General features: G+C 44.0%; 1 protein-coding gene across 4 annotated transcripts in view; it reads right to left on the bottom strand.

Moving 5' to 3' along the window:
* The window catches only part of LOC126322565 (putative FERM domain-containing protein FRMD8P1), a 327,086-nt gene that overhangs the window by 34,652 nt on the left and 264,782 nt on the right, over positions 1–27,652 (bottom strand). For all 4 annotated transcript variants that reach the window (XM_049994510.1, XM_049994465.1, XM_049994577.1 and 1 more), the window contains 2 exons: positions 21,276–21,405; positions 20,937–21,095 (listed from right to left, as the gene is read on the bottom strand). In XM_049994510.1, coding sequence (XP_049850467.1) covers positions 20,937–21,095; positions 21,276–21,405 — 289 coding nt within the window. The remainder of the gene's footprint in view (positions 1–20,936; positions 21,096–21,275; positions 21,406–27,652) is intronic.

The following is a 27,652-nucleotide window of genomic DNA, read 5'->3' as shown; positions in this document are numbered from 1 at the left end:
ACTAAAAAAACTGTCATTGAAAAACTTTATACTTATACTTGTGCTACGAGCAATAAATTGAAATTGGAATTTTGATGTAAATCACCATGATTAAAGGCATTATTTTCAGAATTTCCAGCAGCTTACAGGTATCATGCACAACATATTTCATAGCAAATCTATAGTGGTGAGCAAAAGTTTTGCATTATACACATTTTGGCAGCAATATCTTGTTTAGAAAATCATTTCTCCTTAATTGAATGTTGGTACTTAAATTGTGCAGTAGTCTGCTTTTGCCAGCAACAAGAAGTTAATAAAAATATTTGTAACATTGGATGTAGTTTTCTATAGAGATTAATATCAGTGGAAATAGCAGAACAATAAGTGGAATCTTTTTCCATGCAAGATTAAGGCAAAATTCGCATTTGAGTGTCATGTGGTATTTACACTATTCTCTCCTCATCATTTCCATATGCACCCATCATTTCTCCTCCGTGCAGCATTCATGCAGGGTATCTCAGATTCTGCATCTGGTTAGTGGAGTGTCTCTAATTGTCCCTGTTCTTTGAGATTTTCAGTTTGTAGAAAGTACATTCAGTTCTGGTAGAATGTGTTGATTTACGACATGATTCAGTAATCTATGAAGTATTTCTTAGGAATCTTCCTTCTGATGACTAATGCTTGGGTTGTCCCTTTGTACATCTAGATCTAAATCTACGTCTGTAATCTGCAAACCACTGTGAAGTATATCGCAGAGGACATGTCCCATTGTGCCAGTTATTAGGGCGTTTTCCCATTTCATTTACACATGGAATGATGAAAGAATGAGTGTTTAAGTTTCTTAGTGCATGCTGTAATTAGTTTAATCTTGTCCTCATGACCCCTTTGGGAGCAGTATGTAGGGGCTGCAGTTTATTTCTGGAGTCATCATTCAAATCCTGTTCCAGAAAGTTTGTAAATGGGTTTTCTTTGGATAGTTTACATCTATCATCAAGAGCCTGCCGATTCAGTTCTTTCAACATTGCTGCGACATCCACTGTCAGGTCAAACAAACATTCAATAATTAATGTTGTCTTTCCCTGTATAGCCCAGTATCCACTATCAGTGTTATCACATGCAGGACACACACACTCGGTCAATATTCTAGGACTGGTCTCACGGGTGAGTCTGTCTGATGACAGCCCAGTCCTCACTTCTGTAGAGGAGATCAAAAAACTGGTTGCTAAACACTGTACGGTACAGATGAGGAGTCACAGATACGCACTACAAAAAGACTGTCAGAAAATGAGCCTTTGGCCAATGAGGTCTTCATTAGAAATGGAACATGCACACTCACACAAACGAAACTCACACACATGTGACAGCAATCTCTGACTGCTGATGTCACACAGCGAGCAGATGCGAATGATGGGAGATTCGAGCTGGTGGTGAGGGTAGGAATCAGGCTGGGATGGGGAGGGGGAGGGATAGCAGGGAAGGCATGAGAGACAGGAAAGTGCTGCTTGTGGGAGCATACAAGGACAAGATACAGAGAGGGTAGAATGCAGCACAGTGGTTACAGCTCAATTTGTAGATCACATGACTGGTTTCACAGGCAGCCCTGGGAGCAGGGATTGTGTAGGGATGGACACGGATATTGTGTAGGTTCAGTGGACAGTAGATACCACTGTGTGCATGGGTGAGTGGGGGGGTTCCCCTAGTCCCACTGTCTGGCCACAGAGGAGCATTCCCCTTGTAACTTAGTACCACCCAGCACTGGAGCAACTGAATCACATTCCATGCTGGGATTTGATTACTCTCACTGTACCCTGAAATGAGGAATGTCATACTCACTATCCTTCCCGCACCTCTCGAAGTGATATTCTGCCACCCACAGAACCTAGAAAATATCCTCATCCATCCCTACATAACCCCTGCTCCAAACCCCTTGCCTCATGGCTCATGTCCCTATAATAGACCTTGATGCAAGACCTGTCCCATACATCCTCCCACCACCACCTACTCCAGTCACATCATAGGCATCACCCCTCCCACAGAAAGGCAGGGCTACATGTGGAACAAGTCATGTTATCTAAAAGATTAGCTGCAACCACTGTTCTGCATTCTACGTGGGCATGACAACTAACAAGCTGTCTTCTGCACGAATTGCCATATGGCCACGAAATACGTGGACCACCCCACTGCTGAGCACACTGCACAACACAATGCTCTTCATTTCAATGACTGCTTCACAGTCTGTGCCATATGGATACTTCTCACCAACACCAGCTTTTCTGAATTGTGCAGGTGGGAAGTCTCCCTGCAATATCTCCTATGTTCCTGTAACTCTCCTGCCCTCAACCTTTGTTAGTCATTGTCCTCAGCCATACAGCCCCTTCCCTGTTCCCATTTCAGCACTATACAGTTCTCTATTCCACCAACGTGACGACAGTCATTTTACCTCTCTCCTTTCCTGCTGCTGCCCCCCCCCCCCCCTCCACTGCTTCCACACACTGCCTAACCTCCTAACTGCACCTAGTTCCTAGCTGTTAGCTGTCTTACCTTCTCTTCACCTCATCTCGATATTCTTCAACAAGTTACACTTTACCATTTACCATCCCCCCACTCCTACCCTGCTACCACTCCTACCCTGCTATGCTTCCCCCACCCCTCCCCAGCCACCACCCTATCGCACTATCCAGTTGCATGTCCCATCATGTACAGCTGCTCGCAGTGTGGCCTCTGAAGCCAGAGACTCTGTGTGAGTTGCATTTACATGAGTGTGTGTGTGTGTTTTCTATCTCCAGTGGTGGTCTTGTTGGTTGAAAGCTCATTTTCTAACAGTCTTTTTGTTGTGCCTATCTGCAACGAAAAACAACTAGGGTCATATGCGCCCATGTCACAACTGTAAAACATGAAGACAAAGAAGAGTTAAAAACGACTACACATTAATCCCAATCAACAGAAGAGGAAACAGCTAAAAACAAGGATGTGGAGAAATGTCTGTAAAATATGCATAGGGAAATGGAAGTCCTGAACTAAAAATTAAGTTTCCTTCACCATACTGCTATGATGGATAAAAAGTAAAATACAGTCGACAGCCCTCGCATCGCTCACTAAAATGGCCGATAACTCACATACCAAACACAAAAGAGAACATAAGTGGTTAAAAAAGGGGCATTCTGTCAGGAAATGGCACCTATCAAAGACTGAAGGTGATGATCACAAAGTGGTGAGAAAGTGCCACATAACGAATGGTGATGGCTTAAAAGACAGTGCCCAATACGCAAACTAGCTAAAATGATCTCTTCCTGGTGAGAGGGCCAAGAGGAGGTGTCCGAGCCGCTGTGAGAGGCTTAACAACATGGAGCTCGTTCCTCTGAAGGGATGAGGGTCACACCCACTGGGACAGTGGCAGATAGCGTGAAGTTAAGCTGCTGGAATGAGAGCCAAAAGTGAACTCGAGGAGATAAAAGAAAAGAGGGATGTGCTCCCTACTGGGAATGAAAGGAATCATCGAAGAAGGAGGCTCAGGATGGGTGGTCACGCACGGCATACAAACGGCACACATATCTGCTAAGGAGAAAGTCGCGGTGGTAGGACAGTGGTAGTTTGGCAGCTTGTGCATACAGACTTTCGAGTGGGCTAGTGTACATCGTGCCAGTGGCCACATGGATGCCATGATGGTGGATAGTATTAAGAAGGCGTAAGAGGGACGAATGTGCAGATGCATAAGCAAAACTTCCGTAGTCCAGTCTCGAACAGACAAGGGTCCGGTATAAATGGGGGGAGGTGAATCAATTTGCTCCCCATGAAGTACCACTGAGGACACGTAGGACTTTGACGGACTGTGTACAGAAGGCTACCAGGTAAGATCCGCGGGAGGAGCAAGAAAGTTTCCTATCAAACGTGAGCCCCAGGAATTTCATAGTTTTAATGAATGGAGGAGCAACAGGCCCAAGATGTAAAGACTGTGGAAGAAACCACCTACGCTGCCAGAAATTCATACAAATGGTTTTGTCAGTGAAAAAACGAAAGCTATTGTCGATGCTCCACGTGTAAAGATGATCGAGACATCGCTGAAGATGCCACTAAATGAGACAGGTCGACGGAGAACTTCAATAGATGGCAAAACTGACAGCAAAAAGTGAGCCAGAGATGTCCATCAGAAGACAGGCCATTGTAGGCTTAGGGAAAGGCATCCAACAAGGCAGGACCCACACGTACTTTGAAAACTCAGTCTTTTACAAATTCTTCAAGGAAATGGCGCAGGTGGCCACGGAAGCCCCACTTGTAGAGAGTACGAAGGATACCCATCCTCCAGGATGTGTCACAGGCTCTCTCCAGGTCAAAAAACATAGTCACAGTCTGGGATTTCTGTAGAAAACCATTCACGACATGGAGGGACAAATTGACGAGACGGTCAATTGCAGAACAGAGCACTCAAAATTCATTCTGTGCAGTGGTTAGTAAATTGTGAGACTCGAGCCACCGTACCAGCTGGTCATGAATCGTACGTTCGATCACCTTGCAAATACAACTGGTGAGACAAATGCAGTGGTAGCTAGAAGGAAGGTGTCTGTTCTTACCGGGTTTAAGTACGGGTATGACAGTGGCTTCAAGCCAGCATCTGGGAAACGTTTCCGCTGCCCAGGTGCAGTTGTAAGTATGAAACAGAAAGTGCTTGCTTGCAGAGGAATGTGCTGCAGCATCTGAATGTGAACATCGCGTGGCACTGGGATGGAGGGTTGGGATGAAGAGAGAATACGATCTAGCTGCCTCATAGTAAATGCAGCATTGTAGCATTCAAGATTCTGAGAAGAGAAAGCAATCGGCCCAGCCTCCTGTGCTCATTTCTGGTGGAGAAAGGCAGGGTGATAGTGGGAGGTGCTCAAAATTTCTGCAAAATGGCAGCCCAAGGTGTTGGAGATAGCATTAGTGTCCATTATTACATTGTCTACCACTGTCAGGCTGGAAATTGGGGAATGGATCTCAGTCCCAGAGAGCCATCATAGACTGGCTCACACAACAGAAGATGGAGTGGAACTGTTCAAAGAACTGGTAATGGGAATCCAGCTAGTTCTTGTGCTATCCCAAAGAATGTGATGACACTGTGTATGCAAATATTTATAATGAATGTTGCTTGTCATTGTACAATGATGGTTAAAAATGTGGAGAACACATCTCCATGTGTGAACTGCATCGCACATGCCTCAGTCCACCAAGGGACAGCGACATGGTGAGGTAAACAGGAAGTGCGAGGAATGGAACATTCTGAAGTGGTAAGGATAATGTTTGTAAGCTATTCTACCTGGTCATTACAACTCAGGAAATGTTGTTTATTGGGGGTTGCCAGGGAGGAGTAAAGCATCCAGTCGGCCTTAGTAAGCTGCCATTTGGGTGTCCATGTAGGTGTAGTAGGAGTCAGCAATCAGATAGCACGTGGAAAATGGTTACTCTAGAACATCTCAGAGAGAACGGAGGTGATGGGCAAGCTGGGCGGTAGAGAAGGATAGGTCCAAATGGGAATAGGTGTGCGTGGAGTCTGAAAGGAATGTGGGTGCTCCTGTGTACGGCAGAGGAGGTTAAATCGATTAAGAAGGTCAGCCAAGTGGACACCTCTGGGACAGGTTCTGGGAGAACCCCAAAGTTGATGGTGCATATTAAAGTCACCGAGCAGCAGAAGGGGTAAGGTAGCTATCCAATAAGCTAGAGGAAGTCTGCCCCGATGACATCGAATGACAGAGGGATGTAAATGGTACAAAGGGAAAAGGTCAAGTGAGGAAGGAATACACGAACTGCAACAGCTTGTAGGTGGGAAATCAGGAAGATGGGTTGACTATGAACATCATCCCATATGAGCAGCATGACTCCAGCATTAGATGGAATTTGTCCTCAGGGGGAAGGTCAATACAGACTGGGAAGAAATGCAAAGAAATTCTGTAAATTTCGGACAGAGTTTATTTTCATTAGCCTTTTGTTGTAAGATGTTGAGAATATCCAGCCACCTCCAAAACATCCCACAGAACTCTCTGTCATCCTTGGTGTACAAGCATCCTTAGCTGAAACCAGCTTGATCTTCAGAGAGGGTTGTTTCTGCTATTTTTTGGAATCAGATGCTGATTATTTTGCTGTAGATCTATTAAGCTGAATCATGTGCACTAGTGGCATAGTAGTTTCTGCAATCATTTCTCTCACTTAATATTTATAAATATTTGATATGTGCTTCTTCCAGTTGTTTGGTACACAAGCTACCTGGCAATATTTATTTACTGGGTATAGGAATCTTACCTCTAGAAATAGACCATCGTTCAGAACGCCTGGCCAGTCTGATCAGTATCTAAAATTTTTAATTACTAATTTTAATATGCTCTCGGTCATGTTCATGTACATTTAACTGTGCCCTATGTGCCAAGTAGGAATACCACTTGAGCAGAGGTTGTTTGTCCCTGTGGATTGCAATCTGCTGACAATGCGTCCACTAGCACCTGCTGTGGGTAGCCAGTAGGGAGCACAGGAGAGAAATCACGTGTTGGCTGCTGGAACTTTGGTTCCCGGCTGGGTCATCTCTCTGGCCTTAACTTTCAGCTAGCAATGACACAAATCCCCAATGTCTTTTTCTCAGACATGACATCATCTTACGACTACTTAATGAACTCACAAGGTCACCTGGATGATCCCATAAGCATTACGCACACTGACTACAGTAACTTGATGATTTTTTAAAATATCCCTTCAGGTGCCCACACATACTGCCAACCTGACACCCACATCCCCACCCCCTGCACCGGTAAACTGCCATATTTTAACAATCCGTTATTCAAACCATCTGACTCTGACAATTTTGTCCTCTCACTCTTCTGCATCTTTAGCTCTTCTATGAGAGACTGGATCTACTTCATTTAAAGTAGCCCCTACAGTAACTGGAATAGGACACAAACAGGAGACACCAGCTGACTGGCTGAGGGCACCAAATGGTGAGTCGCCAAAAACCACGAAGGACAACGATGACGACACTGGATGAATGACGAGATGACATGACAGAAGGGCAAGTACGGAGTGTAAACCGAATCGAGAACCTAGATATGTGCAGTCCGGCAACAGTGAATACAAGAAACAATACGTAAGCACAGTTGGAACACAACTGAGTTCCGGATATCTGTGCGGCTAACTTTACAGTGTGGCCACGGGCGCCAGTAGCCAGGTGTGAGAGGCATGGCCCGTGCATAGCACTGAGGTGGTGACACCAGTTCTTGCAAATATTAGCAGTGCTGGCCAGCACCTCTTGTCTAGTTCCACATATTCTGGTGGGCTTTCAAACTCACAGGTCTGGGTATCAGAACATCCTCCACATTTGATCTGATTTTCCATTGTCACAATCATAAATTACATTCAGTTTGCTATGCTTTACAGAAATAAGTTCAAACTGTTAGTTTCAAGATTCTCAAAATGCCACACAAGTCATTAAAACAGAAATGTAAAATACATAGGGACGTGCTTGAACAACTGCCTCCAAATGACAGCACCCAAAAAGAAGACACTCATGGTCTTAAACACAATGTTTGAAAAAGTCTGGAAGCTCATTTATTTTATTCCTTAAATTAATATACTGGTTACTGAAAGAGAGAATTTAATATGTGAAAAGAAAGAAATTCAGATTTAACTGAACTTCAAATGTCAGAAACAGTGTGTATTTTAATGAAAATTTAATCCTGGATGGAATATAACAGTATTATGAAAAGGACAGTTGCTACTTGCCACATAGGGGAGGTAGTGAGTTGCAGATAGGCACAACAAAAAGACTGCCAGAAAGTGAGCCTGCACACATGACTGCCAACTCCAGCATCTATGGCCGGGCTGGAGTTCGCAGTCATGTGTGCATGAGGTGTGCTTGCCTCTGTGTGGTCTGCAGCTCGTGGTGGTGCGGTAGTGTTCTCGCTTCCCGCGCCCGGGTTCCTGGGTTCAATTCCTGGCAGGGTCAGGGATTTTCTCTGCCTCGTGATGACTGGGTGTTGTGTGATGTCCTTAGGTTAGTTAGGTTTAAGTAGTTTCAAATTCTAAGGGACTGATGACCATAGATGTTAAGTCCCATAGTGCTAAGAGCCATTTGAACCATTTGCCTGTGTGTGTGTGTGTGTGTGTGTGTGTGTGTTTTACTAATGAGGGCTGTGGCTGAAAGGTTTGTGTAAGTGTCTTTTAATTGTTCTGTGTGGAAATTAACGTGTCTTCTTTACAGTTGACATTCCTATTTGGAGTTTCCAAGGTCTGAAATAAAATAAATATGTTACCAGAACTGCTTCATCCACAGCTTTTTATCAATGTAGTTAATAAAATAAGTGGCTTTATGGAGCTCTCTCTCTCTCTCTCTCTCTCTCTCTCTCTCTCTCTCTCCTTTTTTTTAAGAAGCAAGCTTTTGCCACATTTTTCACTAGAGGGCAGAACTATTTTGCTTTTCTTGCTGTGAGTTCACAATACATTCATCAATGAGTAGTTATTATTAACGTATTTCCTATTTTCATCAGTTTTAAAATAAATTCAGCACTAATTTTCCTTCTAATCATAAGGGCCCTGTTTGATACAAATGTCACTAAATAACTCTAGTTTTTAAACATCTTTTCAGAAAATCCGCATTAAAAATCTCTTTCTTCGAACAAAGGTTTTTAATCAAATACCTTGACTGCCACTGCAGACAACTGCAAAATGGTGCAGGATTATCAGAAGCAACAATCGGTGCGATGAATAATGCAATATTTTCACGCAGTGAGTTGTAATACCGTCCACTCAAGGAATAAAACCAGGCATTTCTAGAGAAGCACTGACTGTCACTAATGCAATGCGACACTGGAAAAAGAGCAGCTTATATGTACACTTTGAAGTGCTTCCGCATTGGTGCAAGGAGAGTGAGCCGCTTTTGTGGGCTGCAGTCTGTAGCAGTAATGTTAAGTCTAGACCAGAAATTTTGATTACAGCTGTTCTGGCATAAGCACAACCACCGGTACAAAGATAAGATCGCAAGAGCGAAGATGACATCAGCCAATAGCCCACTGACAAGGGACCACATCATCACAAGAGCGCCCTCTAGCCAAAGAGAATATAAGAGCTGCTCCTGCCAGCCTTGACCGAACAGTGTGGACAGTATTCACACAATACTAGCCTGGGCCTAGCAGATACCACTACCGTAGCAGTGCCATGTAATCCGTATCAGTTGCTTACGTGTCTATAGCTAAAGACATTTACTATTTGTATGTCGCCCATCACTCGTGACAATATTATAAATTCAAAGTTGAGTATTGTCAATCTTCTTATGTGTACTAAAAACTATTAATGTTATTTACTTGAATTGTTGTACAGCATTCCGAGAACGCAGCATCCTTTAGGCACCCTCTACGAGCCGAGTGGGCACGGCCCCACATTTGGCAACGAGTATCAGTCGAACCCAGTGCCTGGCGGCCAAGGAATTATCATTTATATTGTGCTGGCACCTTAATTTTCTCTTGTTTTAACTCAGCAGAGGCACTCATTAGATTTGACATTTTCTTGTCATTTTTGCTAATCAGTGTTTTCAGGTGGTCATTGCAGAAATTTTCTTTGCCTTCTTTAGATTGCTTGCCTTGTCTGTTTGTTGCATTTGTGTCTTCCAAAATGCCCACCCCACCTGTCCCGCCCCCTGCTCTGGCTGCAGCCACAAGTTTTAGATGCCAAGTAGCTAATGCAGATGTTTCAGTTCCAGACACAACAGCTCTCCATGTTACTCAACACAGTGCAGCAGCTACTGGCCAACACTGTGTACCCAATGCAACAAGCACTGCCTATTGCAGCTGTTACACTACCTTTTCGACAGTTTTGAGACTGAGAAGAGGAATGGCTTGAGTGGTTGTCCCAGTCTGAGACCCACCTTCTAGCTCACAATGTACCAGGTAGTGTGAAACTTCCATATCTATTATCAACAGAAGGAATTGCAGTGTTTTGGGCTCCTACAAAAACTTTCCTCCGAGTGAACTTAATTACGTACGGGTGGTATAGTCATTAACTAACTATTATGGCAAACAAATGAATGTGGTAGCAACTAGGTATCAAGTCTGTAATTGCAAAAGCGATCAGAACAAACTTATCACATGTGGATAACAGATTTGCAGGGTATGACAAGGAAATGTACCTGATGTCAAACTCAGAGCACAGACTTTGAAACAGTCCGATCCATCATTTCAGTAGGTAGCACAAATACTTGATCAGTACAATTCAGGTGCTCTGTCAGCTGTTATATTTGAGCAGCCAGCTATTTGTCAGGTTCAGTCCCTTGCTTGCAGTCACCCCATTTAGCAATGATGGCTTACACTAGCCACTCTAAGTAAACAATCCTGAACACCGCGTAAGCTCTTCCCTAAACAGAAAGCTACACAGGCAAACAGAATTAAGTCTTGCCCTAGGTGTTATTCACGGCACAAATTCCAAGACTGCCCTTCCCAACAAGCTTAGTGTTATGCTTGTGGTAGGAATGGACATGTGTAATCTGTATGTTTGCAGTGGAACAAACATAAGAATTCGGCCCAGTCGCAAAACTCTAGTCACAAGGCTAGTACACGAGGTCATACGAGACTTTCCAGTTCCTCGCAGGGTCACAGAATTGCAGTCTGTCCTAGGGAAAATGAGCTATTATATTCAGTTCATACCGAATGCTCTACAAATCACAGCTCCTTTGCATCACTTGCATCACAAGAATGTCCCCTTTGTTTGGACAGATGAGTGCCAAGTAGCTTTTCAGAAACTTAAAGATGCATTGTTCAGTGATCCTGACAAACCAGTTGCACTGCAAGTTGATGCTTCCTCTTAAGGAATAAGTGCAGTGCTTTCACACAGAAATGGTGATAAAGACAGACCTATTGCTTTCACATCAAAAGTGTTGTCCAAAGCTCAGAGTAACTTTTCACAAATTGAAAAAAGAGGCTTTGCTTCTTGTGAATGGCGTCACCAAATTTCACCACTATTTGTATGGCAGAAAATTCTGCTTACTAATGGATCATAAGCCTTTGCAGTCCTTGTTTCATCCGATGAAACTGGTTCCTGTATGAACTGCCCAAAAATTGCAAAGATGGGCTTTGTTGTCCCAATACCAGTACGAGGTTGTGTATCATTCAACAGCTCAACAAGGTAATGTGGATACATTTCTACATCTTCCAATTGGCCCTGATACATACTCTGGCACTTCTGCTGTATCTTGTTGTCGCATCGATACTCAGGATCCTAAATTGCTTCAGTCTTTTCTGCTGAACTATAGGAAAATTGCACAGACCATAGAAGCTGATACAGATTTTGCTCACATACATTCGCACATCTTGGCCTCACTTATTGAATGGCATAAAGAACTCCTTCGTGTGCCAATACTTTGCACGTCATCATAGCCTCGCAGTACAGAAAGGTGTAATTCTTGTTCAAAATGACAGTGGACAGTCAAGTGTGTTGATCCCTAAAGCTTTGCAGAAAGAAGTGTTGCAGTTACTTCACCAAGGAGACTGGAGCATTGTTTGTACAAAACAGTTAGCGTGTCGACACTGTACTTGGCAGGGTATGGACACTCAAAGAGAACAGATAATGTCACACTGCCATGCATGTGTGGAAAATCAGTCTGCTTCACCACAAAAATTGTCTGCTTGGCCTAAGTAGCAATCGCCATGGCAACATGTGCACACAGACTTTGTGGGACCTTTTTGGAACACTCACTTGTTGATTGTGTTTGACTCATACAGCAAGTTTCCTTTTGCTGTGCCAATGACCTTGACGACATCATGGAGCACAATTCAGGTGTTTGCATTGTTTTTTTGCTTCAAAGGCTTACCTGAAGTCATATTGTCAGACAATGGCCCTCAGTTCAGGTCAAATGAATTTGAAACATTCTGTGAATGCAATAGTATACAGCATCTAACTAGTGCACCATTCCATCCACGGTCAAATGGCGAAGTGGAATTTTTGTCAGAACGTTCAAGCAGCAAATGGCCAAACTTTGCTCCACACACACCAAGATTGAAGCATTGTAACTGCTTCTCACCTCATACCGTTCGCACCCACAAGATGAACTATCGCTGGCAGAATTGATTCACAGGCGGCACCATTGGACACTGTTCCATCATCCTCATAATCTAGTGCCAAAGGAAGGCTGCAAGTATCGCTTGCACGATATTGTCTTTTAAAGGGTTTTTAGTGGCAGCAGATGGTGGGTGGGAGGCAAGATCGTCCATCAACTTGACACTTGCACGTATCTTATTCCAGGTCCGGATGGCTTGCAGCATCGCCATCAAAATCAACTTTCCCTCTGTCACATACACGATGATCTTTCTGTCTCTCTTCCCCCCGATTCCCAGATGCAGAGGACAGTACAGCCACAGCAGCCACCAGAAAGTGGCCGCGGTCCGTTAGTATACGTCGGACCCGCGTGTCGCCACTGTCAGCGATTTCAGACCACATAGCAGGTCTAGTCTAGGCAGACACCTTAGCACTCGCCCAGTTGTACAGCCAACTTTGCTAGTGATGGTTCACTGACTACATACCCTCTCATTTTCAGAGACGTCATTTGCTACGACCTAGCAAGGCGCCATATTCAGTTACTATATGTCTTCTGAACAGATAAGATTGTGAATCATGTACCATCAAGAGAAACGTTCCTCATTAATGGATTAAAGTTAAGTATCAAATTAATTATGTCCGATTTCTGAACTGTCATTCCTTGTCATTTTCCAGACCTCACGTCAGTATAGTCCTTCCCTCCTCACACCAGCCTGCGTGAGCTAAAATGCATACATTTCAGCCTCCACTAGTAACACGGTGTTGGCTCTTCAGCCAACACAACATTGACGATGAGTGTAAAAATGGTGTTCTCATCTACACTGCCCTGATTTCATTGTGTCATGGCTTCGCCACAATCTCCAGATGTACTGTCTGAATTTTATCGCTTACAGAATCAGCAGACGCAGGCATTACTGGGTGCCCTTGGACAGCTTGTCCAGGGTCAACGTGCAATGCAAAACGATGCGGCAGTCGCCGCTCCACCGCTAACGCAGCCACAACACGCAGCTGCACTTACCTTCTGACCTTTTGATGCTGCACTGGAAAGCTGGACAGAGTGGTCACGCCAATTTGGATTTCATCTCGCCGCTTACAGAATTCAAGGTAACGAGCGGCAGCCTTTTCTTTTGTTGTCCATCGGTGTTCAAACCTACATCTACATCTACATCTACATCCATACTCCGCAAGCCACCCGACGGTGTGTGGCGGAGGGTACCCTGAGTACCTCTATCGGTTCTCCCTTCTATTCCAGTCTCGTATTGTACGTGGAAAGAAGGATTGTCGGTATGCTTCTGTGTGGGCTCTAATCTCTCTGATTTTATCCTCATGGTCTCTTCGCGAGATATACGTAGGAGGGAGCAATATACTGCTTGACTCTTCGGTGAAGGTATGTTCTCGAAACTTTAACAAAAGCCCTACCATGTGATAGTCAGATTATTTCCCCAATGCGACCTAGCAGCTCTGTCCTACGAAGAAATTTTGTCTGCATTAGATGCATATCAGTCAATGTAGTTGCGAAATGGTATACCTTCTTTCATACAAAACGCACGGCAGGTCAGACTAATCGGGAGTGGGTTGCAACCTTGCAAGGCCTTACTAGGGATTGTGCTTTTGAGTGTCAATGTGGACTCCCATATTCAGATACTATGGTATGTGATGCAATTGCACAGAATGTTCCTGATGTTCGTATAAGGGAACAGATTTTGAAAATAGTCAATCACTCCCTTCAACAAGTGATGGACATATTGGATCGGCAGGACACACTTGACTTTGCTCTGGCATCATTTGAAACTTCACCAGCCGTGTGTCAGGTTAACCGGCCCACCGGGCGAGCTGCACGGAGCAGTAAACAACCCGCGAGGCCGGCCGCGCTGCTGCCGCCAGGCTCTCAGCCACGTGTGCTGTGCCAGCAAGCAAATGCAGTGATCAAATCATGCCCGCGATGTGCTACTAAACATTCACATGAGAATTGCCCGTCACGCCAAGCTATTTGCTTTTATTGTAACAAAAAAGGACATGTTCAGAGTGTTTGCCAGAAAAAGCTCAGATCGGAAGCTCAAAACCATTCCAGGACCTTTGCTTCACGCCGGAATCGGATTTGAACCAAGGATACTCAGGCTCGCAAAACTTCGCCCAAGGAAATTCATGTTGTTTATTCCACTCCGCCCAGTGCCACCCTCTCTAACAGTCACTGTGTTCGGCCCACAAATAGTGTGCGTCGACACTGCCGGAACTCCCGTCACGTCACAAGTGATTATGTACCAGTGTCAGTTCACGTTGCACGAGGCAGTCGCTCTTGTTGTCAGCAGGATAATAAACTTTTTGTAGACTTGGACATTAAGGGCAAAGTGATACCATGCCAGCTCGATACCGGAGCTGCAGTTTCACTGATCAATCAAGACACTTACAAACAGCTGGGCACACCTCCGTTGTGTGCCACAAATGGTTAACTAGCTATTCAGGTAAAGAGATCCCCGTGTTAGGACAGTGTAGCATTCTTGCAACACACAAAGGACAAACAAAACTTGTGTCGTTTTACGGCCTTCGTTCTTCTTCCACAGTGAACTTGTTTGGTTTCAATTTATTCCAGTTGTTCAACTTGTCCATAGTACATCAGGTCCTATCAGTGAACCAGACTGTGCCTTCAGACAGTGTTTCTCGTCTATGTGAAGAATTTGCAGACATTTTTGCACCGGGCCTTGGTTGCGCTATGAACTATAAAGCACATTTGGAACTGAAAGTAAACACGCAACCAAAATTTTTCAGAGCGTGCAATGTTCCCCACGCATTGCATGATGAGGTTGCAAAAATATTACACGATTTGGAATCACAAGGTGTAATTGAATGTGCAGGTTTCTCTCTGGGCATCACTCTTAGTAATTTTGCCAAAACCTTCGGGAAAATTGAGACTTTGTGTGGACTTCAAGGTGACAGTGAATCCACAAATTTACTCTGCCCAGAAGATCTTTTTGACAAACTGTGCCCAGGCAAATATTTTTCGAAGTTGGACCTAGCAGATGTGTACTTGCAAATACCTGAGGATGAAGAATCCCAGCGCGTTTTGGTGGTTAACACGCATCTTGGTTTGTATCAATTCAAACGACTGCCATTCGGGTGTGCATCTGCCCCTGCATTGTCCCAGCAATATCTACAAACTGTTTGTGCATCGGTCCCTACTGCAGCAAACTATCTGGACGATATTGTGATCTCCGGAAAGATGGAAGGAGAACATTTAGCCAATCTCATAACATTATTTCAGGTCTTGCAACAAAATGGTCTTTGCTTACAGAAGGACAAATGTGTGTTTTTTGCTTGTGACTTGCCATACCTGGTCCATGTACTCAATCCCCAAGGCATACATCCCAGTCCCATGCACCTCCGAGCCATACAAGACTTGCCTTTGCCACAGAATTTGAAGCAGCTACAGAGTGTGGTGGGAAAAATCAATTGTTATCATAAATATGTGCCACATGCTTCTCCCATTTCAGCTCCGCTTCATCGCTTATGCCGTAAAGGTATTCCGTTCGTCTGGACGAAGGAATGCGAATGCACCTTTCGCCGGTTGAAATCGGCATTGCTTTCAAATACTTGCCTTAAGCAATTCGATCCCCAGAAGCCTCTTTTGTTGATGGTGGATGCATTGGATTTCGGGATCGGTGCTGTGCTTGTGCACAAAGATGGCTTGCACGATCACCCTATTGCCTTTGCATCCAAATTGCTCTCGTCTACGCAAAGAAATTATTCACACATCGAGAAAGAAGCATTGGCTCTCATTTTTGGTGTTATAAAGTTTCATGAATTCTTGTATGATTGTCATTTTACCATAATCACAGACCACAAACATTTGACATCACTTTTTCATCCGAACAAGCCTGTACCTCCACGTACAGAGTAGAAATTCGTTCGCTGGTACACTTTCCTCTCGCATTATCGCTACGATATCTTGTATCGGTCCACTGCTGAGCACGGAAATGCTAATGCGTTGTCCCGTTTGCCTGTTGCTGAGGATAGGGCATTCGATCCCTTCGAACTTGCTTGTATGTTCATTGCTTCGGAAACCGATAACGTGGTCGAATCATTTCCAATTGATTTTCGTCATGTAGCTACATCCACAACTGCTGACCCTGTCCTTGCTACTGTTCTGCATTTTGTTGGTACGCAATGGCCCTTGTCTAAGTTACGGATCGGGGACCCATTGGTTCGCTGATTTCTTGCTCACAAGGAGAGACTTTTTGTTTGACATGGTGTTTTGCTATTGCATTCTGATAATGATCAGTCCAGGGTCATGGTCCCACATTCGTTACAGTCCTCTATCTTAAAGCTTCTCCACCACGGACATTGGGGTCTAGTGGAAACGAAACAACTTGCTCGTCAGTACTGTATGCGTTTTGGAATTGAGGCTGCGGTTACGAAAATGTGCTCTTCTTGCATGGTGCGTGCCGACCAACAATCAGCACCACCGCGGAAATTCTTTGCATGGCCAAAAGCCACTTTCCCTTGGCAACGCTTACACATCAATTTTGCTGGTCCATTCTGGAATGCTTGATGGTTGGTTGTGTTAGATGCATTCAGTAATTTTCCTTTTGTTGTCCGAATGTCTTCCACGACATCATCTGCCACCATCCAAACATTATCTGCTATCTTTTGCATTTAAGGTTTTCCACCGACAATTGTTTCCGACAATGGCCCACAATTCATGTCCGCAGAATTTCAGTCATTCTTCGCTGCCTCAGACACGCTATGTATCTGGTTTTGGGGGCCTCTGGCCTCTGGTGAGTGCACCGGCATCTCAACCAGCTGCGCCTCTGTCGTCGCACAAGATCTGCCACTCGCCGTCTGCTTTCAGCGATGGTGCTGTCCGGTCAGTGCCCTGGGAACCCATCCACTGGCTTGCCTCAGCCCCAGGTGTTACCAACACTGCTGTCCATTTTGCCCCATGGCGACACGACGCCGCCACCGCCTGTTCTCGCGCTGGTGCCGCCCGCAGTGGACGCGCTGCTGCAATCGCTGGGCACTTCCCTGGGTCACGAGTCCGCAAGTCGCTTTCCGTGACCAGTTGTCCTCTGACATGGAACTCTTGCCCGCTCCGGACAACATGTCATCTTCGTCCGGTGCCCCGGCCCGATGGAGGTCGACCCTTCGGCCCCTCCTGTCTCTCTATGGCCACATACACCGCATGTTGGCGTGCACCCTGGAGTAGGTTTTCAGGCATTCCCTAGCTCCCCATGGTCCAAATGGCAGGGTGCAAGTGGCACTACCTCGCCTGTTATTAGGCTCCACACCTCTTTGCATACATCAACATGGGGTCCTCCCCACAGCGGACGGAGGCCTTATACCACAACCATCCGCCGATTTGCAGGGGAGGAATGTGGTGTCACCGCCAGACACCACACTTGCTAGGTAGGAGCTTTAAATTGGCCGTGGTCCGTTAGTATACGTAGGATCCACGTGTCGCCACTGTCAGTGATTTCAGACTGAGTGCTGCCACATGGCAGGTCTAGTCTAGACAGACTTCCTAGCACTCGCCCAGTTGTACAGCCGACTTTGCTAGCGATGGTTCACTGACTACATACCCTCTCATTTGCAGAGACGACAGTTTAGCATAGCCTTCAGCTACATCATTTACTACGACCTAGCAAGGCGCCATATTCAGTTACTATATGTCTTCTGAACAGATAAGATTGTGAATCATGTACCGTCAAGAGGGACATTCCTCATTAATGGATTAAAGTTAAGTTGCAAACTAATTATGTCCGCTTTCTGAATTGTCATTCCTTGTCATGTTCTAGACCTCATGTCAGTATAGTCCTTCCCTCCTCACGCGAGCCTGCGTGAGCTAAATTGCGTGCATTTCGGCCTCTACTAGTAACACAGTGTTGGCTCTTTAGCCAACACAACAGGATAAATTAAAGCAAGGATAAAGGGTGAGCAGTTCCAGGACTAAAGAATTTTGTGCTGGGGAGACAGTAACTCCATTGCCACCAGTACTGTAGAACCCTTTACTATATCATTAAGAAGCAAAACTCATGTACCTTGCTCAAAAAATGAAACACTCCACAAATAAGGCTAAAACTGTTTGGAATGTCACTAACAAGAAACAAAAAAAATTAGTCATCCAAATGAAACTGAGCCACCAGAAAAGAGTTACGTCAGAAATGGTGACAATTTCAAATCACTTGCCAGCAAATTCAATGAATATTTCCTCACAGTGCCTGCAAATCACACACATTAATTCCTGTAGGAGGCACAAAATAATGTCGACGTAGACTTTTCCTCCTCGTCCAGCACTCAGAACAGAGTTATGTACTCTGGTGGGATGATATTGAACAAGCTCCCTTCTAATAAAAAAGCAAGAAATTGAGAACCCTTATTGATCCAAAAGAAAATTAAAACTATACTTCACAAGTCACTTTTGTACAAATTAAGTGAAAACTGAGATTCAGGAACTGACAGGTTCCGTTAGTTACAACACAGGTAACAATGTTTGTTATAAAAGTCTGTGATAATTAATACTGCACTAGAAACAGGACTCAGTATCTATAAATATATGAAAAAATTTCTTTTAAAAATACCATTGTAATCAAGTGCTTGTAAATATTAAGCTACTACGCAGTAACAGCAGATAAACAGTGGCTATGTAATAAAACTGAGGATACCGCAACTTTCTTCAAAGTAATAGATTCCTTAATAATAGTGTGACCAGCACTAAGCAGATTAGGATAGTTTATCACTGATATAACATATGCATTAAGGTTCTAAGTGGTCTTTGTCTCATTTTAATGTATGCCTTGAATTATTCTATAACCCTGAAGGTTTTCCTTTGTGATGGGACCTACAGAACACAATGCTGTATGAATGAATGAATAAATAAACATTAGCATTTCTGTCTGCTGCTTTTAGAAATTCATTCATTCAGTCTCTCTCTCTCTCTCAGCTAAGATCCTCTTCCATAAAGCAGGTGGTTATCTTTTTTAATGCTACAGAACACAATGATAGCAAAATAGATAAACAGTGGTCTGCTGGTTGTCAGTGCCCACACAGCACAATGTTTCAGCCAACCAATTCTGTCATTTTCGTCAGGTCCGGTGAGTGTAGGCAGGATCGGTAGCTGCCAGCAGCACACCCGTGGATCTGTTTTGTAGCTGGATACCCTGGCAGTAACTGAAGAAACACATTGCAATATTTCTGGCATCTGGCTCCACAAAAGCTGAATGCCCAATGGAGGAAGTGGAGCTCGATGGCCATTAGACGGCTCAGTCCCACCACAGCACTGCATTCTCAATGTGTGTGTCCCACATGCATATGCTGGCCAACGGTGTTCCTTGCAGTTGATATAAATATGGACACCAGGCAAACAGGCAGTCAGTTCTGTACGCACATCCAGTATTGTCAATTACTGTCATCGGTGTACTGTGGATTATGTGATAACATCATCACTCGGCTCTTGGTTTTTCTCTCTGTCACGATTTAGATTGTTTCTCTCTCATTTCTCAGCCTGTCAACACCATTTTAATGAAGGCTTCCACTTTGTACTTTGTTGCTCAGATAGATCACTTTGACATGGGCTTCATCCGTGTCCCGTCTGCTGTCAATCAGTGGAGTTTATCTCAGCTACCGGTCAGAGTTGTGTTATCTTCGGCAGGCAACCCTCCCCCCATGCGGCTCTGAGTGTTTCTCTCCTGAGTTCTGACATGTGCACTGATACAGTATCCACCTATGTGCAGTATGGCAGTGTGAGTGTGATTCATCAATAGTTGTCAGTATGTCACAAAGCTGTTAAGAATGTAGTGCCACATGAACAGCAGTGTATAGTATAGCATAGCTAGAAAGTTAATAGCTTTTATCACAGTAGTTGATTTTTGTTAAATATGTACAATATCAATACCCTAACAAGTCTAAACAGGAAACCGTTAGTGCCCTCAAAGCATAACATATGGTGTCTATGCTTTATGACATCTGCATAAAAAACTTTCTGTCACTTTATGGGATTGAGTAAAGACACTCTTCAATGAAGCTTTTTCAGAGTTATCCTGTTTTTCATTTGGAATTGCTGTTGATGATAATATTTGCTTTATAGGACTTGGTACAGATTTTTAAAGGAGAATATGTTTTTTAGTCTCATACAACCATATACCACAACAGGAACAAAAATCATATGTACTATCTTGTAATGCGCTTTTCAACTGGTGCACATTACTTTTTTACATTTTAATTGTTTACAAATTGTGTCTGGGAGATGTACATGGGAAACTGGAATAGTGATCCTAAGAGACTCTCTCACTCTCTCTCTCTCTCTCTCTCTCTCTCTCTCTCTCTCTCTCTCTCTCTGTGTGTGTGTGTGTGTGTGTGTGTGTGCGTGCGCGCGCGCGCATCAGAGGGGAGCCAAAAATTACCACATACACTGGGTGTAATTGTTATGGTAACGTATTTTACACCTAAACTTTGATTCAATATAAGAACAAATCCCTGTTAGTGACAAAAGCAAAATTTTGTAGTATTACGTGATGATAGTAAGTACAATGGACAAGTTTAATGGACAGTGTAATTCTCTCTTCTACATTAGCACTGTCCGTAGTTCGTGGTCTTGCGGTAGCGTTCTCGCTTCCCGCTCACGAGGTCCTGGGTTCAATTCCTGGCGGGGTCAGGGATTTTTCCTGCCTTCAGATGAGTGGGTGTTTGTCATCTTCATCAACATCATTCATCCCCATTACGGTCCGAGGAAGGCAATGGCAAACCACCTCCACTAGGACCTTGCCTAGTACAGTGGTGCAGGTCTCCCGCATTGTCTCCTACACTCCTCGGAGTATGGGACTTCATCATCATCACATTACTACTACTTGCCATTTCTGAATTATCTCAGGTAGCTATAAAAACAATAACAATATCAACTTTCTGGTTTATTCAGTGTTAATTTTATGTACCTGCTTTGAAAACACCTGCAGAATTTTTGAGACCCTTGTTCCATTTTCTAACACCATAAACTGCAGAAAAAGGCACGGAAGGCAGTCTGGATTGTCCTCTTGTGAAGGTTTTGCAAAATCCCATGACATCTCCTCATATTTTAAACCCAACAAAAGTGTCTGCAAGAGAAAGAATCAACTGATAAAATTTGAACTATTGTATTAAAATATAGTACTTAGCAGTTAATGCCTCACCAGTAAATGATTCTTTCAATGACAGATGATACTGAAAAAGGATATATAAAATGTCAGAGTAATTCGTATAGAAAAATTTCATTGAATGATTAAGGTGCAACATACACACTGAATATCATCTATGATGTACACTCCTTGAGTGTTGATGGCAACCAATACAGACACATCTTGATGAGTGATCAATGAAGTCAGGCCTCGTACCGGTTGCTCCACCTGGCCACGGAAGAATGCTCCTCTGAAAAAGTGGTGTCATTCAGAACAGTGAATACTGTAATAAAAAGATACAGTAATAACTGTAACATAAAATATTTACATTGATGACCTATAAAGTCTGAATCTATTTATTGAGCCTAAGCAAAACCATTAAAAGGTTACAGAACTAAATACATAGTTATCGGAACCAAATGCTCTTACATACCACACAAATGGAAAAAAGTTATTAATAAAAGGGTGTAGTGTTGATATGGATGACTGTTGATGCTGGGAAACCTGAATTAAGAGGAGCAAGTCAAGTGTTTCTAAACTGTGCAAACAGTAGCACTTCCACCACACTTTGTAAACCTTACTCCGCCTTTGCTCAAAAGGTTTTTGGTGTGGTTCCCCTCAAAGAAGAAGATATTTCTGATTGTCACTGTCTGCAGTAATGTAATTGATCAGTAATAGGTCTTTCCACCTATTTATCCATAATACATTATACTTATATATGTAAAGGGTCGAAAGGTTGCAGGTGGGACATATCCACTTAGCTTGGCAGCGCACACTAACGCATATACTGTACTACAATTTTTCCTTCTTTCTATATTCCGATTAGTATACACCACTTGCAGTACTTATTCAAAATGTCAAAATTGTTTGACAAGATGTCATTTTCTGTTTCTTATAGTTTGAAGAATTTTAGTGATTACAATGATACACAAATTGTCCACAAAGCATTACACACATATTTTGCAGTGGCTGTTTTACTGCTTTGTTTGCTGTACCTCCCAATCCAAACCCAATGCTTCATTGTCTACACAAGTATTTTGTGTCAACTGTCTTTCCTGTATGACCAATGGAATTTCCTGAACTCCCTTCCTTTCTAGGTCTATCTCTTTCCTGCCTTCCTAAAGATCTCCATGCTCGAAGTTTGTCTATATCTAAGTGCCACCACACCGCCTGGAAATGACTGTGACAACGGGTGTGTGTGTGTGTGTGTGTGTGTGTGTGTGTGTGTGTGTGTGTGTGTAAACACCCCCAGAGTTTTCATTGTTAACCCTTTGCAGCTCAAATTGTATGTTACTACTACTACTACTACGTGATCAGGCCCAGTGGACCGCACGCATCTACAAGTTTCCTCCTCCACTGTATTCTGTCCATTGCTGCTATCCGCCGTCCGTTCACATCTATTGACACCTGGTTTAAATCTTCATGGAGTGCAGCCCTCCAACGCTTCTTGGGGCTCCCTGGCGGTCCCTTTCCTGTAGGTGTGAAACCCAGGAGTTTCCGAGGCCATCTGTGATCCCCCATCCGGGCCACATGGCCGGCCCACTGCATTCGTTTGGCTTTGACAGTTCCTGCTATGTTGGGCTGCTGGTATAGTTCCTCAAGCTCGTGGTTGTATCTGATCCTCCATTCCCCTGTATCTGCATCCAGAACCCGACCGAAGCTCTTCCGAAGCACTTTTCTCTCAAAAACAAGGAGCTTATGAAAGTTCTGTTTTCGAATACTCCATGTCTCACAGCCACATAGAACAACAGGCTGGATCATGGTTTTGTACAGTCAAATCTTGAACTGTCTGGAGAGAGATTTGGACCGAAGTAGTTGTGCTAGGCTGTGGTAAGATCGGTTTCCTGCTTGTATTCTGGCATTGATCTCTGCTTCACATGACGAGTTCTCAGTGAAAAGTGCCCCTAGGTATTTGAATTCTTGCACTCTCTTGTAGGAATGGTCCCCAACCTGCAGTGATTGTAGATGATCAGCAGTCTGACAATGACCACGCGTCATAACGAGGTACTCTGTCTTGGCTTCGTTTATGTTTAGCCCAAATTTGCTGGCATCCTCCTTTAATGCTTTGGTCATTTGCTCAAACTCCTCTTCCGACCTAAAGAGTAAACAGATGTCGTGTGTGTTGCGGTTGGCAGGAGAGCCAACCCGTATAACTAAAGGAGGCCGAAATGCACATGTTTCATCTCACGCAGTCTGGCGTGAGGTCTGGAACATGACAAGGGAATTAGAATTGAGAAAAACGGATGTAGCTGGTGGAATACTTAACTTTAATCCATTAATGACGAACGTCGCTCTTGACATTACATGATTCACAGTACCAATAGCAACAGATAATGACGCCTTGCTAGGTCGTAGCAAATAACGTAGCTGAAGGCTATGCTAACTATCGTCTCGGCAAATGAGAGCATAGAAGTCAGTGAACCATCGCTAGCAAAGTCGGCTGTACAACTGGGGCGAGTGCTAGGAAGTCTCTCTAGATCTGCTGTGTGGCGGCGCTCGGTCTGCAATCACTGATAGTGGCGACACGCGGGTCCGACGTATACTAACGGACCGCGGCCTATTTAAAGGCTACCACCTAGCAAGTGTGGTGTCTGGCGGTGACACCACAGTGTGCATAGGCTAAGTATGCCAGTCTCTTTCCCTCCATTTCAATCCCTTCATTCTCTTGGAACGTCTCACGGTACGATCTTCTCGAGGGCAAAGTTGAACAGGATACGGGACAACCCATCTCCTTGCCTGAGTCCTGTCACAATTTCAAACTCCTCAGTTACGCGATTTCCCATCTTCACCTTCGCAAGTGTTTCGTTCAGACAGATCTTTATCAGATTGATGAGTTTCTCTGCTATGCCAAACTCCCTTAAACAGTTGAGCAGGCTCTTGCAATATATGTAATCATAAGTCTTCTTAAAATCAACGAATAAAATACGCAAATCTTTACCATATTCACCCAGTTTCTCAGTGAGCTGCCAGAGACTGAACATGTGATCTACTGTTGACCATCCTGGCCAGAAACCTCCCTGGTACTCCCCAATCACTGATTCTGCCACTGGCTGAATTCTGTGTATGAGGCAATTGGACAGGATCTTATAGCAGACGTTAAGTAGGGCGATTCCTCGATAGTTGTCTCATTTCAGTTTGTCGCTCTTCTTATGTATTGGACAAATCAGAGCTGTTTTCCATTTGCCTTTTAGTTCTTCTTTGGTCCGCATTACCTGTATCAGTCGGTGTATTTTTTCTGCAAGTTTCTCTCCTCCTGCCAGTATCATTTCAGCCTGTATTCGAGCTTCACCTGGACTCTTATTCTGTTTAAAGTGTCTGATTCTGGTTTTTATCTCATCCAGGGTAGGTGAGGGATAGTCTGCACCGGCTGTAATTGGGTTCTGGAAGTCAAACTGCAGTTCGGGTTCGTCATCTTTCCATCTCTCAGCTATGTCGCTATCGTTCGTCAGGATCTTATCATGGGAATCTTTGACAAATTTCTGCTTGGCCTGGTGACCTTTGCAGAGGTACTTCACCCTCAGAAACATTTCCGTAGCCTTTTGTCCTCTGAAGTCTGTTTCTGCTTCAGTGATGATATTCCTTATGTATTTCCTCTTTGCTCTTCTCAGAATTGCTTGTGTAGTCTTTCGGACCTCCTCAAATTGTGCTTTGGCCTGTGCCAGATTTGTCCCTGTCAGCCACTTGCTCCAGGCTTGCTTCCTCCTTTCCAGGGCATCTGCACATTCCTTTCCAAACCAGCTCTTCTTGCCCACTGGGTTTCCCATGAGTGTTTCCTTTGCTGTATCCCTAACTGAGCTTTGGATGTTTCCCCATATTAGTTCGAGCTCCTGATTCGCGTCCACTTCACTGAGTGCTTCAAAGCGGTTACTAAGTTGCAACTGGTATCCGGTCTTCGTTACCTCATCTTTCAGTTTCTCCACATGGTACCTTTCCACTCTTTTTAACTTAGGCCCCGTTCTTCCTTTATACTGTATGTTTACAAGGCCTCTGTCCAGGAAATGATCACTGCCACCTTCGGCACCCCGCGCTGTCTTAACGTCTAACACCCACCTCTTGGCTCTGAGATCAATGGCAACTTGGTCTATTTGATTTAAAGTTCACCCATCTGGTGACACTCAGGTTCCTTTGTGTACTTTTTTCCGCTGGAAGTTCGTGCTGGAGATGAACAACCCTAATGATGTAGCGAAGCTGATGAACCTAACCCCATTGTCATTGCTTAGGTTGTGTAGACTGTGGCTCCCTGTTGTGTCTTGGAATATTTGTTCTTTCCCAACCTTGGCATTCACAAGGAGGATCCTCAGGTGTCCATTTGGTATAGCGTCCATCACTGCCTCTAGCTGTGCATAGAACTCGTCTTTCTCTTCACATTCGCTCTCCTCCGTGGGAGCATGACAGTTCACAAATGACGCCTTAATATGCTTTACGTCCAGTGTTAGAACAGATATTCGTGAGTTGACCGAAACGAATTCTGAAACATTAGAGGCCAAAGTCTCACTGACGCAGAAACCAGTGCCTAACAGATGACCTCGTCCCACCGGATTTCTTGCAGTGTAACTAGGTGTAGTTTGTACCTCTGAATTTATCTGAGCACACTGATTGCAGCCCCTGTCCTGTACAGACTCCTTACATTCCACGTTCCAAATTGTATACCGTTTCTTTGCCATTGACGTCGTCTATTTTTGTCAGTAATGTTCTGAGGCTTACTTGTAGTCTTGGAAGCATGTTTAATTTTTTACAGAGAGAGAGTGCTGGCCTCCCGTCCAACCTGCAGTGTTACCCTCACAGCTCACAGGACTGCTGGCTTTTCTTAAGGGGTGGGCTCCCCTCAGGAGTTGGGTTATAGTAGGAATAAGAAAATTGGAAAGATGCCCTTGGGCCTAGAAACCTAGTACCGTTGGGGTCGAAAAAGCAAGAGCTGGCCAAGGAAGGCCGACAGGGAAGGAGAAAGAAGGAGCCTGACACAAGTAAGTGGAAAAAATGTCAGACTCAGCTCGGGTCCCCGCGGTCGCCACCCGCGTACTTCTAGTGAAGCCCCTCGGGGCTTACATGTGTATGTTACACTAAAAAAATTTAAATATTGTTTGTGAGTTGTAAATTCTTCTAGCAATATGTTAAACGTGATTTCAAAATTTTTATGAGTTAGTGCAACTTTTTTCTATGTGTCTCTGGACCCAATACTCATCATCCCCTTGGTTCTGGCATATAGTGATCTAATTTGCACAGTAGAATGCAAAGGCACCATGTGAAACCAGTGGGCTTCCATGGGTATTGCAGAAATATATAAAACCTGTAATGGATCCAAATCGACCCACTGAGCAGGAAAGGGTTAAATAATTTTTTCAGATATCATGGTGAAAAGAAACATCAAAATTTAGTGCAAGGTACATTAGTGTCTGGGAGCAGGATGCTGCTCAGTGAAAGTTAAGGTGTTAGCAGAGACTGAGGCCAGCAGGATTACAGTAATGAAGGCTGTGTTGTAAGGTCAGCTTCAGAAAAGCTGGTGCCGGCAGAATTACCCAGATGCCACAGGCTGTGAAGCAGCCACAGCCACTGAAATTGAGCACATTCTGCTCAGCAGCATGATCCACCGCTGGGTGGTTAACTATGCTCTCGACCACAGCTTACTGTGCCATTCATTTGGGTGGGCAGCTGATTTGTTACTTACAAATGTGTAGGTATGTTGCAGCACCATGACCTGGCATGCAAACAATGGAACATTCTGAATCCCTGTTCACAACTCCACTGCTGCCACAAGGCACTAAATGTGCACACGATGTTTATGTATATTATACTGTTCCATTTATACCATAAGTATTTTTATGATTTATGTTGTGACTTAAATTACGCCATTTACGAAAATGTATGTATTTCAATATAAGACTAGCTTGGTAATTGGCAGACACTTCTACATGACGTCCACCATGAGCAATCAGTTTGTGTTGGCAGAAAGGCTCTGCTAGCTGTCGAGCACACTGCACTCGACAACTCCAGCTCCCAGCACTGCAATGTCAGCTGAGGAGCACACATTCCACTGCATCATATTAATGACTCTCAAATAAATTAAACACTGTGTACACATTTTTGGTGTACCTAAAAGACAGACTTTAAGACAAAAACATTTGAGAACCTCAAGTTCCAAAGATGGGTTACACAAGTTGGAAGAGGAGTTAAAGAACATCAAATGGGACAGAGTAGGATTATAAAAATTGCAGCAGAGGAAGAGAACAAACAGAATTAAAATCATGACACGACTTGTACTACAGAGGAACAGAGCCATAGTTCTGGACTAAAACAGTTAACAGTGGAGGATATGGTGGAGTGCGACATGTGTCGAATTATTGGGGCGCGCAGAAAACATTTTGTTCCAGGTGGTGCCCCACAGTTCATGCATATTAGAAGAAAGTCACTTACATTTAAAAACTGACAAGAGATGATGATAAAGTAATTCTTTATTTACTGCTGATTTTCATTTTCAGATAATGTTTGTGTATCCTGGA

Source organism: Schistocerca gregaria, chromosome 1 (assembly GCF_023897955.1).
Source record: "Schistocerca gregaria isolate iqSchGreg1 chromosome 1, iqSchGreg1.2, whole genome shotgun sequence".
Lineage (NCBI taxonomy): Eukaryota > Metazoa > Arthropoda > Insecta > Orthoptera > Acrididae > Schistocerca > Schistocerca gregaria.
The sequence above is the reverse complement of the archived record's forward strand: the minus strand, read 5'-3'. Positions and strand labels throughout refer to the sequence as shown.